Source organism: Marmota flaviventris, chromosome 6, assembly GCF_047511675.1.
Source record: "Marmota flaviventris isolate mMarFla1 chromosome 6, mMarFla1.hap1, whole genome shotgun sequence".
NCBI classification, from domain to species: Eukaryota; Metazoa; Chordata; class Mammalia; order Rodentia; family Sciuridae; genus Marmota; species Marmota flaviventris.
Window position 1 is genome coordinate 116,213,736 of NC_092503.1, and position 13,371 is coordinate 116,227,106.

Below are 13,371 nucleotides of genomic sequence, written 5' to 3' on the forward strand. Positions count from 1 at the left end.
ACTTAAAAAAAAGAGAGAGAGTGGAGAGAGATAGAGATAGAGATAGAGATAGAGATAGAGAGAGAGAGAGAGAGAGAGAGAGAGAGAGTTCAATGGAAGAGCAGTCCTGGGTTCAACCCCAAGTACCCCCCTCAAAAGAGTCCACCTTTATGAATACTTTATAATTATATAAAAGAACAACATGGAGGACGTGTATACTGTTGATGAATAAATAAATAAGCATCTATTGGGCTCTGTGCTCAAACGCTACCCAGTAGCTAAGACTGCATGATCAAAACGGCCTGAAGACCACTGCCTTCTAAGATTTGGGGTTTTGTCAACTCCACCTCCTGTGTGTACTCCCTATTAACAGTGGTTCTTTACTGGGGAATGATTTTCCCCCTGAAGGACATTTGGCAATGTTTGGGGACATTTTTGATTATCATGACCGGGGCAAGGTGCTACTGATGTCTAATGAGTACAGACCAGCAGGAATGCTGCAACACGCCCTGCAGATCACAAGATAGCCCCCCCCCCCCACCAAATAAGAGATCCAGCCCAAAATGTCAGTAATGCTGAGGATGAGAAGCCCTGTATTTCTCAAAATGGAGGAAGAGAAAACAGTGTGCAAAAATGCAAGAGGAGTGCTGTCTGTGTCTTTGGACCCGAGCCCTTCACATTATATATGCTCAATTGATAGGAACTGAACAGAGATGAGGAATGTTGGCGTCGACTATGGAGAGGCTTGGTGTTATGGACTGGATGTGAGGTGTCCCCCAAAAGCTCATGTGTGAGGCAATGCAAGAAGGTTCAAGGAGAAATGATTGGGTTATGAGAGCCTTAACCCCACTGGTGAATTAATCCCCCAAAGGGATTAACAGGGTAGGGTGGGTAGGGTGTGGCTGGAGGAGGTGGGTCAAGGGCGGGCCTTTGGCGTCTATCTGGAGAGTGGGGTCTCTCTCTGCTGTCTGATCATCATGTGAGCGACTTCCCTCCACCACACTCTTCTGCCATGACGATCAGCCTCACCTCCAGCCTTGAGGAATGGAGCCAGCTGCCGACAGACTGAGAGCTCTGAAAGCGCGAGCCCCCAAATAAACTTTTCCTCCTCTAAGATTGTTTTCGTCAGGCGCTTTAGTCACAGCAGAGAAAAGCTGACTCAAACACTTGGGGAGCAGGAAAGAAAAACGACAAAAGTAGGAGGAAGTACAGGGCAAAAGGAAAGGGGAAAGGAGGAGAAAATATGGAAAGGAACTGTGGCTAGTTACACTTTTACAAGAGATTACAACAATCTGGGCATGGTGGCACATGCCTATAGTCCCAGCGACTTGGGAGGCTGAGGCAGAAGGGTTGCAAATTCAAGGCCAGCCTCAGCAACTTATTGAGGCCCTAAGCAATTTATGGAGACCCTGTCTCTAAATAAAAAATAAAAAGGGCTGGGGATGTGGATCAGTGGTTAAGCACTCCAGGGTTCAATTCCAAGAGACAGAGGGTGGGGGGAGGAAGAGAATGAACATAAACAAGATCTCCCATCCTACAACATCTTATGATGTGACTTTAGTCCTCTTCACGTTCGTTGCAAGATGGAGTCTGTTATTCCTCCCAGTGAGTGCAGGTGGGCATGTGACTCCATCAGAAGTGATGCTATATCGTAAAAGGCTTCCACCTGATCTGAGTTGCTTAGGGCCTTGGCAAGTTGCTGAGGCTGGCCTTGAACTCACAGTCCTCCTGCCTCAGCCTCCCAAGATGCTGGGATTACAGGTGTGCACCACTGTGCCCAGCTAGGCAGCATGAATTTTACCAGACTGGAACCCAAGGTAATAAATCAAAATGACGATGGTAACAAAGCTCTCTCTCCAGTCTCCTTTCTTTATATCTCCAGGGTAAAAGCTTGGCATTCTGCTCACTTCACAGCTTATGTGACCAACTCATTCAACTCCATGGTTGCTGAACAGGATGGTTAGTTGCGGAGACTCTGGAGCCAGCGACAAGTTCAAATCCTAGCTCTTGTCATTTAACAGATAAGAGACTTTAAGAGACTTTGTGCAAGCTATTTGACTGTTCCAAGTCTCAGTTTCCCCATTTGTAAGGTAAAGGTGGTGCTAATGATAGCACCTAACTTGTTCAGTGTCTTAATTCTGTCAGATGGCTATGCCTGGTGCAGAACAGGGACCTGTGTTAATTTTCAACAGTTCGACCAAAATAACTGACAAGAACATCTTAGAGGAGGCAAAGTTTATTTTGGTCCACGGTTTCAGAGGTTTCAGAGTTAGTCCATGGTGGACTAACTCCACGCCCTGACCCCAGTTGAGGCAGAACATCATGGCGGAAGGCATGGTGGAGGACTCTGCTCCATTCATGGTAGTCAGGAAGCAGAGAGAAAAAGAGGAAGGAACCACAGGGAAGCTGCACCCCTTCAGGATACGCCCCCCAGTAACCCCCCTCCTCCAGCCACGCCCCACCTGCTATTATTTAGCACCCTTTACCACCCAGTTAGTCCATTCAAACCCAGATGGCCTGATTGGGTTACAGCTCTCATAATCCAATCATTTGACCACCTAATATTCCTGCATGAACACAGGAACTTTTGGGGAACATCTCATATCCAAACCATAACAGTCCCTAATTACTGTTGGCTACTATTGTGAAGAATGGACTGTCAGTTCTTCTGCAGAAGCTACTTCCTGCAAGCATAAACACTGTCCTCTGTGCCCACTCTTCGCTCTCTTGTCCACGACACATAAAAATAAGATATTTCCCCTCTTTACATTGGGAAGGCTATAAAGATAGAAATCCATTCAGGCAATTTTAGACTCTTTTACAAGCCATATCCAAGCAAGATGGGGCTTTGAAAAGTCTAAACCAAATAGTTCTCCCTATGAGCAAAGGTGGATCCATAACTCTTCTATCCGCTTTGAAGTGTCATTCCCCTGTGTGAGGTCCAAGGTGAGATGGAACATTTTTTCATTACATTTTGAAAGACTGAACAAAGAGGAAAGAGGTTGTTGGGCTGTTTTTTTGTTCTTTCTTTTTTTTTTTTTTTTTGGTACTGAGGGTTGAACTTAGGAGCACTCGACCACTGAGCCACATCCCCAGCCCTATTTTGTATTTTATTTAGAGACAGGGTCTCCCTGAGTTGCTCAGTGCCTTGCCATTGTTGAGGCTGGCTTTGAACTCATGATCCTCCTGCCTCAGCCTCCAGAGCTGCAGGGATTACAAGCGTGTGCCACCCTTCTCAAGCAAAGTCCCATGTACTCAGTACTCTCTAATCTTGCAACCACAGGTCAGCTTTTCAACATGTCACTGTGCTTAGTATCTTAGGAAGAGGGTGGGAAGAGTGAGAACTGGGCACTCCAAGCTTGGGGCACCCTAAGCTTGGGGCACACAGCAGGGTGATTGAGGCAGTGTAATCCCGGTTGGGATGATCCACCCTGGGAAAGGGGGGTTGGGGAATGGGGTGAAGGGCAGATGGCTCCACATTCTAGTTAATTCTGCCTTTTCTCTAACTCCTTTATTCCTTACCATTTATTCACCCACCTCCAAGGATGTCACACTCTATATTGAAGGAATCAGGGGAAGATGTCTTTCGATTATGAAATGTTCTAGCAAATTTAAAGTGAGGAAAAAAAGGGACCATCTGCTTTGGATGGCTTGTGTATTGAGTGCTATTTTATGTAAACACAGGTTTCAAGTATATAACTGTAAGATATTTATAATACCTTTAATCAAGTTTATTGTATTTTGGAAATAGTTATAACAAGTCATCATTATTATATTCTGGAGGTATCTGTAGATCTTGATAATTAAGATAGACATTGAGAAGGTGCTTATAATTAGTATTGTAGGTAATTGTCTTCTTGACTAATTTCTTTTTAGCCTGGGTCCTGGCTATGTAAGCATCTATATCTCTTAGCTTGCAAAGGATCAGCATCCAGTTCCAATGTTTATTGCCCATCTGATTTTATTAAGGAGGAGGGGAGGGAGGGAAGGAAGGCAGGGGGAATCAAGCATCAATAATTACTGCCTGTTTTCCTTTCCCTGAAGAGTTGGCTTCAGGTTGTTTATTTTGAAAGTAATATACAGTATCAAGTGCCTAATATAAAATTCAGTCATGGACTGATTTAATATTAAATTATGTCATTCTGAGTTGGCTATTTGTGCACTATAAAAATCACAAAGTTCCCTGATTCAATTCATCTTTGTTCAGGGTTGGAGAAGATGGGGAGATAAGATGCGTATGAACCTTGAGTTCTATAATCCAAGGTTATAAAGCAAATGATTCTCATCCTTTTTTTTTTTTTGGTGTGTGTGTGTGTGTGTGTGTGTGTGTGTGTGTGTGTGTGGTGTGTTGGGATGGAACCCAGGGCCTGTATGTGCCAGGCAATTAAGTGCTCTACCACTGAGCTACACCCCCACCCAGGCAGTAAATATTTTAGGCTCTGTGGACCATGAAGTTCTGTCACAACTATTCAACTCTGCTGTTGTAGTGCCAAAGCATTTGTAGACAGTATGTAAATGAACAGGTTTGACTGTATTTCAGTAGAAAAGTAGTTACAAAAACAAGAGCGGGCTAGGGTCATAGCATAGCACGCTTGAGGCTCTGGGTTCAATCCCCAGCACGTGCAAAAACCAAAAACAAAAGGAGAATGATAGTATGTTAGAGAAAAAAAAAATATATATATATATATATTTATTTATTTATTTATTTATTTTAAATGGTGCTAGGGATCAAACCACAGGCCTGGTGCATATTGGGCAAGTGCTCTACCACTGAGCTACGCTCCCAGCCTGCTGTGGAGGATTTTAACAAGACCCAAAGTGACAACAAAATGTTCAAAATATCTGGATACAGGGGCTGGGAATATAGCTCAGTTGGTAGAGTGCTTGTCTCACATGCACAAGGCCCTGAGTTCAATCCTCAGCTCCACTACCACCACCAAAAAAAAAAAAAAAAAATCTGGATACAATCCAAAATTCTTCAACTAAGCCCTAGGAACCTAGGAACATTTTTTATGATCTGGGGCAATCTCAAGTTGACCCAGAGGTTGAAATTATCAGATATAGATTTAAAATACCTATTATAACTGTGTTCTCTGTGGTAAAAGTAAAAACACTTAAAGGCTAAAGAGACCTTCTCAGCAGAGAAACAGAAACTATAAAAAAAAACACATGGGAATTTTAGAACCGAAACCACAATATCTGAAATAAAAATTCACTGGATGTGCTTAATAGCAGAATGGAGATGACAGAAGAGTCAATGACTTAAGATAGATGAAGAGAAAATATTTAATCCGAAGAATGACATGAAAAGGGAATTAACAAAGTAATGAATAGTCTCAGAACTGGCCTAACATTCATATTATCAGAGTCCCAGCGGAAGGAGAAGAAACTGATGCAGGAAAAAAATAGCTAAAGACATGTTCTCAAATTTGGCAAAAGACATAAAATTACAGATTCAAGAAACTCAGTGTGGGCTGGGGGTATAGCTCAGCTGCAGAGCACTTGCCTACATGCATGAGACCCTGGCATCAATCCCCAGGGTGGGCGTGGGCGGGGGCGGGGGGGGGGGGGGAGAAAAGAAAGAAAACTCAGTGAACTCCAAACAGGATGAACTCATTCAACTATGTAGGAAAAAACCAAGTCAGGTTCTCCTATATTCTCACTCAACAAGCAACATAGATTTTGTTTTGTTTTGTTTTTTTGTACTGAGGACTGAACCCGGGGTGCTTAACCACTGAGCTACATCCTCAGCCCTTTTTCATATTTTATTTAGGGACAGGGTCTCACTGAGTTGCTTAGGCCTTGCTAAATTGCTGAGGCTGGCTTTGAACTCGAAATCCTCCGGCCTCAGCCTCCCAAGCCACTGAGATTACAGGTGTACACCACCACATCCAGTCAATCAGACTACTTCTGACACCAGTGTGTTGATTTTTTCCCCCACACACTAAGCAAGCAATCAATTTGGCAGTGACTCTTGGGCCTGCAGATGCCCAATGGGCAACTAAAAGCAGGATAGAACTTGGCATCTCTGCCTTCATTTTGTATCTGTTTTCAGATCCCTGCTCTGCTCTGCACATAGGCATATTCATCATTTAAGGAGTATTCATCTAAAAACTGGTAATGTGAGGTTTATTAGCCCTAATTTTACCTAATCCGTCTTGCTTCCCTTTAAGACTAAGGCAAGATTTACAGGTACATTTGACTCTCAGCTTTTACAGCACCCTATTTTAGACCCCTGGAGTGGTGTCTAGAGTCTCCTGTCATTGCCCTAAATCTGCAGTCACCTTCCAGGAACAGGGGAACTTGCAGGCACATTACCCCACAAGAAGACTGCCTTCTGAAATAGAAGCAGTCATCTCATGGGAACTGGGAATTGGCCCCTTCCAGGATCACAGGTTTAATAAATAAAACATCCTAAGCAATGAGTAAAAATTGTTCCCTCAAGTGATAATGACTTCTCTGGACTTCTCCAGAGCCACCGCACAGAACCAGAACTAAGAGAATGATCAACCAGACCACAGTTTGACCAAGACTGCTTAACTATGTGCACCTCTTCCCTTGCCCCCAGTTCTTCCTCTGTTTAAACATAAAGCTCAGCTGGGCAGTCGCACACCTGCGACCCCAGCAAACTTCAAGGCTGAGGCAGGAGGATTGCAAGTTCAAGGTCAGCCTCAGCAATTTAGCAAGACCCTGTCTCAAAATTTAAAAATAAATAAAATAAAAGGTTGTTGCTTGGTGGTAGAGTCTGCTGGGTTCAATCCCCAGTATTGCTAAATAAATAAATAAACAAATCTAAAACTTCTATCAGTGACTCAAAGGGCGAGATGCTTGATCTCACTTTGTCTTCCTAATACAGCTGTTTTTCTTTTTTTTTCTGTTTGTTTTTTGGGGTAAATGGCTGAACCTACTTTGTTGGAACGGCCCAAGTCAGGTCTCTGGCCTAGGACTCTGGTTATAAAAAGATAGACCTAAATCCAACCATATTAATTGTAAATGGTCTAAATTCACCAAAAACAAAACAACAACAACAACAAAAAAAAAAAAAAAAAAAAAAAAAAAGAAAGAAAGAAAAAAAGAAAAGAAAAACCCAAGAGATTGTTAGACTGAATTGGAGAATAAGACCCAGCTCTATTTGTCTCTAAGAAATCCACATTAACTATAAAGACACACACAACTTAAAATAAAGACACTTGGCATCTCTGCCTTCACCATTGTAACAACTTAAAGACACACATAACTTAAAAGGGTCAAAAAAAAAATTGGAGACCAGTGTTTGAAGAGCAGGTCTGGGCTTTCTTCTCTTAGACACCTGGGTTGGGTGGTACAGTGGAGTGGTCACCAGTGAAATGAGCTAGTGTGGCTATAAGCTATGTACCCAGGGACTAGCTCAAGATTCCCCACACAGCTGTCACTTTAGGCAGGGACTATCACACCCACCTCACCCCAAGAATCCAGAGCTCATAAACCCCCTGCAGCACCAAACTGATCAGGGGTTCCCTTACTTCCAAGAATTCTAATTCAACCTTTGCCAAAGTCAGGGAATGCACTTTTTGGGAGGATGGCTTTGATCTGACACAGCTGTACGTGTGCTGCAACTACCCTGGCAAATGAGCACAGGCTCACAAGATACTGGTCCTGGGGCATTGTAATTCATGCTTTCTGATTCTGTATGAATTTCACCTTTTTCATCATGAATCTAAAAGTCACTACTCTGGTGTCTCTGGTAGCTTCCCAAACTGTCTTCTACCAGGAGATGAGTACTGCCAAGTCCCAAGAGAGGACTTGGCTACTGAAGGACTGGGCTACTGGGGCTGTTTCTGCATCAAGTGCACAAAGCTTCACATAGACATACTGACATGCAGAAGTCCAATCCAAGCCATTGCTGTCAACAAGAGACTCTCTTCTCCAGAAGATGAGGTCACTACTTGAGGAATCTGTGATACTATACTTTCACTGGTGAATAAAAACGGAGGGAGGGCCTATTTAAGAACTCTGGAGATTGTGATTGCAGAAACATTGGATGAATTGCAGGTCAGAGTATGCCAGGATCAGTTTGGAAGTCTTCGTCTATTTTTTAGTCAGAATCAAACATATTTTAGATGCTTGACTTTCTGCATAAATGAAAAGCAGATTTTTTAAAATAAAGCCTAGTTCAGATTAGTTATTTTCAGCTTCAAGAACAATGAATGGCCTCAGTACAAATAATATGAAGTAGAAAGAGTGACCATGTTTTCATGACAAAAGTTAAATTCTAAAGTTAATTGTGAATAGTCACTAGAATTTCAAAGTTAAATTCCCTCCATGTACTTATGGAAAAGTCTGTCTCCATTTTCAACTTATTTTCATAAGTTGTTTTCTGCAGTGCTGGGGATCAAGCCCAGAGGCTTGTGCACGCTAAGTAAGCAGATCTTCACTGAACTTTGCCTCCAGCCCTTCTTCTTCTTCTTCTTCTTCTTTTTTTTAATTTTGATACAGGATATGGCTGTTGCCGGGCTGGACTCAAACTTGCTATCCTCCTGCCTCCCCCTCCCCAGTAGCTGGTATTATAGGCAGGCACTACTGCACCTGGCTCCTTCTTCTATTTTGTCCCCTCTTTAATCCATTCTGTGGTTTGGAAAGTAGAGCTGGTGCATGTCTGGGATCCCTTAGCCTACTTGTGTGACACTAAGCCAGGAGGATCACAAGCTCAAGGTCAGACTGGGTGACTTAGTGAGACTCTGTCTCAAAATAAATTTTTTTAAAAAGGACTGGGGATGTAGCTCAGAGGTACAGTGCCTGCCTGGCATGTGTGAGGCCCTGGTTTCAATATCCAATTGTGGGGAGAAAAGCAAAACAAAAAAACAACACAAACAGCTGGAGTGCTAGCGATCACCTTGAAACATCGATCTCTCCTAGGAACAGAGTTCAGCTTGCCAAGACTTCATCAGCGTAACAGCCCTGGGTGGCCCGCTTTTAGACGTTTATGTGAGAGAAGTAAATTCCCAACTTGTGTAAACCACTGTTTGTTTCTGTTTCATGTAGCTAAGTCGAATCCTTCTATAGGTCTAATGACAGAAACCAAGATACAGTCTCATCTGAATCCTAGAAAGGACTTCTGGGTGGGAAAACAATGCCAACCTTTTCTTTGTAGATGACAAATGGTAAGGTCACCAAAGACCAACAGCCTGTAACAGAAGGCCTAACTGAGGACCCTAAATGGAGAGCCAGTCTTGGTTCTATTTAGTTTGGTGGAAAACACCCAACAGGAAGCCAGGAGGAGCTGCGTACTTCCCTGACCCAGAGGCCGCCTTCCTGGCCAGGGCTGGGCTTTCCTCTGAGCACCAGGAGGGTGCTGAGTAGCTATCTCCAGGCTTTCATCCAGCGCTGAGGTTCCAGTCCATTTTCCAACCTCCTTTAGTTTATATACTCCATTTCAACACCTGAAATATTCCATGAAAAGCGCTGGCCACAGTGCTTAGCACGTGGGAGGCACGTGTCATCTTTAGGAAACATGTCACTCATTTTTGTAGTTTCTATAGTCCCTTTCACAGAGCAGGTGCCCAGAGTCTGCCAACCTGGGAGAATGCCTGCTGCTCTTCAGCTGGGGCCCTGCTTGCCCTCCAGAAGGCCTGCCCCACATTTATGAGTATCAGCAAGAAAAACCCAGGAAAAGGAGAACCTTTGGCTCCAGGTTACATGAATCCACCAGAGAAAAAGCAGCAGATGGAGGAGGAAATACACTATTTATTTACAATTTGTTCACTTTATCCACAATTTCCCATACAAACATAAAAACTAAAAAAATAAAACCACCACTTGGGAACACAAGTGTCTTTCTGTAATTAGTCTGGTTGAGGGAGGCAGAGGCCCCCCTGCTCTGTGAAGGAGGCTACTGAGGCACACCAAAGGGGGAGAGGAGGAGGAAGAATGCCTGAGAAACAGCTCATGAGACCCTCGCACACGTGTGGGTGGGTGGTGTGCGGAGGGCTTCGCTGGCAAAGAGACCTGGGGTGGCCCCCGTGGGGACACTGCTTGGCTTCCCAAGGGGATGACAGCTTGCCGCCCCCGCCCCTTCTCCACTGCCAAACACCAAAAGTCAAAAATGGGTCGCACATCTCACGAGCTGTGTGGGTGTGATGGTGACAGTAGGGGACACCTAATGTTGCTCTCTGAGAAGAGCCCCAAACCCAGGGACGCTCAGGACACTCCTTCCCTTGGCACTGACCAGTTGGTCACAGCTTCTGTCCTTAATCCAACGCTGACTTAAACATGGGAAAACGAAAGCCCTCCCCAGAGTCCAGGGAAAGGCAAGGGTCAAAAACACGGAGAAAGGGCTTCTGTCTTCGCAGTCCCTTCTGGGGGAGGCTGCCAGGGGTGGGGGTGGGGGTGGGAAGCTCTGCCACGGAAGAGGGGGAGGGGCAGGGCAGATGTTCCAGAAAGGCCCAGGGTGGGAAGAAAGGGGAGCAAAGACACTGAGACACTGACGCAGGCCGGGCCGCCCTAGCAGACCCTGCTCCACTGCCTTCAGAGAGGGTGCCCCGAAACCAACCTGGAGGCACTGAAGCCACCAACCTGGCAAGCTCATCTGTGCTAGTGACCTAGATTGCTTTCACGTGTTGATACACATTATAAATATAAAATCATATCTGCTACAAAGAGGACATATATTTGTACATCTTCACCCATATACATAATAACACAATTTACACATAATATCTTGGAGTGGGTCATCATGGAAACAAAGGTTTGGAGAGGTAAAAAGCCCCTTCTCCCTTCCCGCCTGGTCATTCTCAAGGATGCTTGTACACTTGGTCACCGGGGCCCTTCCCAACTGGTTCTGATGGGGCTAGTCTGGACACAGCAATTCAGACATGTAACGAAATGCTGACGGGTGTGCACACACACACTCACACGCACAGACTCGGGGATCTGGTGAGAAAAAGTAAAAGAAAATTCCTAGCCCTTGGGTGTAGGCCTCTTCCCAGAGTTAAAAGCATCAGTGCCTCCTCCATCTGAGAACTGTCTCAAGCAGCTGCCCTTCACTGGCTCAGACTAGGGCAGGAGAAGGATTAGGAAACCAGGGAGGGGGCGGGGCCTGGAGTCTTCTGAAAACATAAGGCATATTTGACCTGTGATCAAATCAAACTAAGTCACAAAAAGCAACTGTATCAAAGCCTAATACTTCCATGCCTTAAGCATGTAATAGATTCTGTGGGTTCTTCTTCCTGTTTAAAGAGAGAGAGAGAAAAAAAAAAGTGATGGTATCACTTGGGACCTGGAGGCAAAAGCCAGCCAGTCCATGTCGGTCCACGCAGGGACAATGTGAGTGAGACCCTGAGCCTCCCCTTCTTTTGTCCAGTTTTTTTTTAAAGGGGCAGACAACCCTGTACCTCCTTTTCTGTCCTCTCCCAGAGCTGGGCCCATCCACATGGCATGGAATACTGAGAGTGGTCCAAGAGACATCCAGAGACACGGAGTGGTGGACGCCAAGAAGTTAAGACCTGGGTGGTGGGGTGAGCTTTTTACAGCAGGAGTGGTTCCTGGCTGGGGTCCACGGCTCGCACGGTGGCCACAGTGATCAGATTGCCATCAGAGATGGGGGCAGTCTGGGTCCCCAGGGGGAGACAGCACCTATCGGCGGTAGTGATTGGGGGCGTCGGCAAACATATACTTGAGTCTATACGCCTCGGCCAGCAGCAGCCCGATCTCTTCGTTGCCCCAGTGTATCGTAGGTAGGTTCTGTAGCAGCATGAGGAGACCCTGGAAGGCAAGAAAGGGCTTATATTGCTTTCCACACTATAGACCACAGAACCAGTAGGACCCCTCTTAAGATTCAGGGCTGGAATGGGGCTTTCCTTCTGCGCCCCACACCCCCAGGGTCCAGCCTTCAGCCTCCCAAACTGCACACAACCTTGGCCGCTAGCTCACCCCAAGAAGCCTTGAAAAGCCTCTGCTGATGCTTTGATCCACTAACACCCACCTCTTTAAAAACCATAAATGGAGAATAACAAAAAAGCTTTTAAGAGAAATAATCACTCATCATCCAAATATAGCTCTCCTGCTTTGGAGGTATTCCGTCTCAGTTTTTCTTTCTTCCTTATGTGTTTCTTTAAATAGTTGTAATCATAGTTACAATTTTATATGTACTTTAATCACCTTTCTTTAATTTAATTTTCATGCTTTTCAATCCAGCCTTCACAAATGGTTAGTCTCAAAGCTGGCGGACCATCCAGGCTACACCCTAATTTGCTCAGCCACTTCCCCTTTGTTAGATACGGAGAGGGTCACACTCCTGCTGTAAAAAGCTCACCCTACCACCCAGGTCTTAACTTCTTGGCGTCCACCACTCCATGTCTCTGGATGTCTCTTGGACCACTCTCAGTATGGCATCTGGACATCCTTCTCCTAACCTCACTGTTTTCCTTGCTGTCCTCGAGGTCCCCTTGTTCTAAGGCTGTCCTTAGCCTACCTGTCCAGCTTTCTGTCCACCACCCCACCCTCACCCAGCCAGGTCCGCTTCAGCCACATTTGTGTGTGCCTCCGTGGTCTGGTTTCTGCTCTTCCTCTCATCTGGAACACTTTCTCTTCCCCTCCATCTAGCTAAATTCTATTCAGCTTTCAAAGTCCAGTTTTCTCAAAGAGCTCCACGGAAACAGCCTATTAAGGAGGATATTAGAATAAAATGAATGGGATTTTAGGTTATCTCTCTAATTTAGTTGCCCATGCTGTTTATTGCTGCTGCTTCATATTATTTTTCTCTTCTTGAATTGGGTAGTCTTATTTTTCCAATTATAAAAGTAACAGTCATAAGACACAAAATACAGAAGCCATAAGAAACTTACAGGATTGAATACATACAATTCATACGATTCTTGATATGTCAAGAGACACTAAAAACAAGTTTAAAATATAAGAAACTAGGAGAAAATATGTATGCCACCTATAAAAGATAAAAAGGTCAATATCCACATCAATAAGGAGTACCACAGAGCACGGTGGCACACACTTGTAATCCCAGTGACTTGGGAGGATGAAGCAGGAGGATCACGAGTTTGAAGTCAGTCTCAGCAATTTAGTGAGGCCCTAAGCAACTTATCAAGACCTCATTTCAAAATAAAATATAAAAAGGGCTGGGGGTGTGACTCAGCAGTTAAGTGCCCCTGGGTTCAATCCCAGGTACAAAAAAAAAAAAAACACAAAAAACAAAAACAAAAACAAAAAAATAAAAACCGAGTACCTACAGATCAGTGAAAGAAAAGACAAGAAGCCAAGTAAGCCAACAGATGAGCGATGAGAACAGATAACAGAGAATGCCCACGGCCCTCCACACACTTATTTTACTTCTAAAAACCCTGCTTTAGGCTGATCTGAATATTCCACCAGTGCTTCACAGTTTTTAGTGTCAAGATCTTA

The 13,371-nt window shown here is 44.6% G+C and overlaps 1 protein-coding gene across 2 annotated transcripts in view; it reads right to left on the reverse strand.

Moving 5' to 3' along the window:
* Nucleotides 1-9,682: 9,682 nt before the first annotated feature.
* The window catches only part of Tbc1d22b (TBC1 domain family member 22B), a 71,636-nt gene continuing 67,947 nt past the window's right edge, over nt 9,683-13,371 (reverse strand). For both annotated transcript variants that reach the window (XM_027943677.2, XM_027943676.2), the window contains one exon: nt 9,683-11,718. In XM_027943677.2, coding sequence (XP_027799478.1) covers nt 11,590-11,718 — 129 coding nt within the window. In that variant the 3' untranslated portion in view covers nt 9,683-11,589. The remainder of the gene's footprint in view (nt 11,719-13,371) is intronic.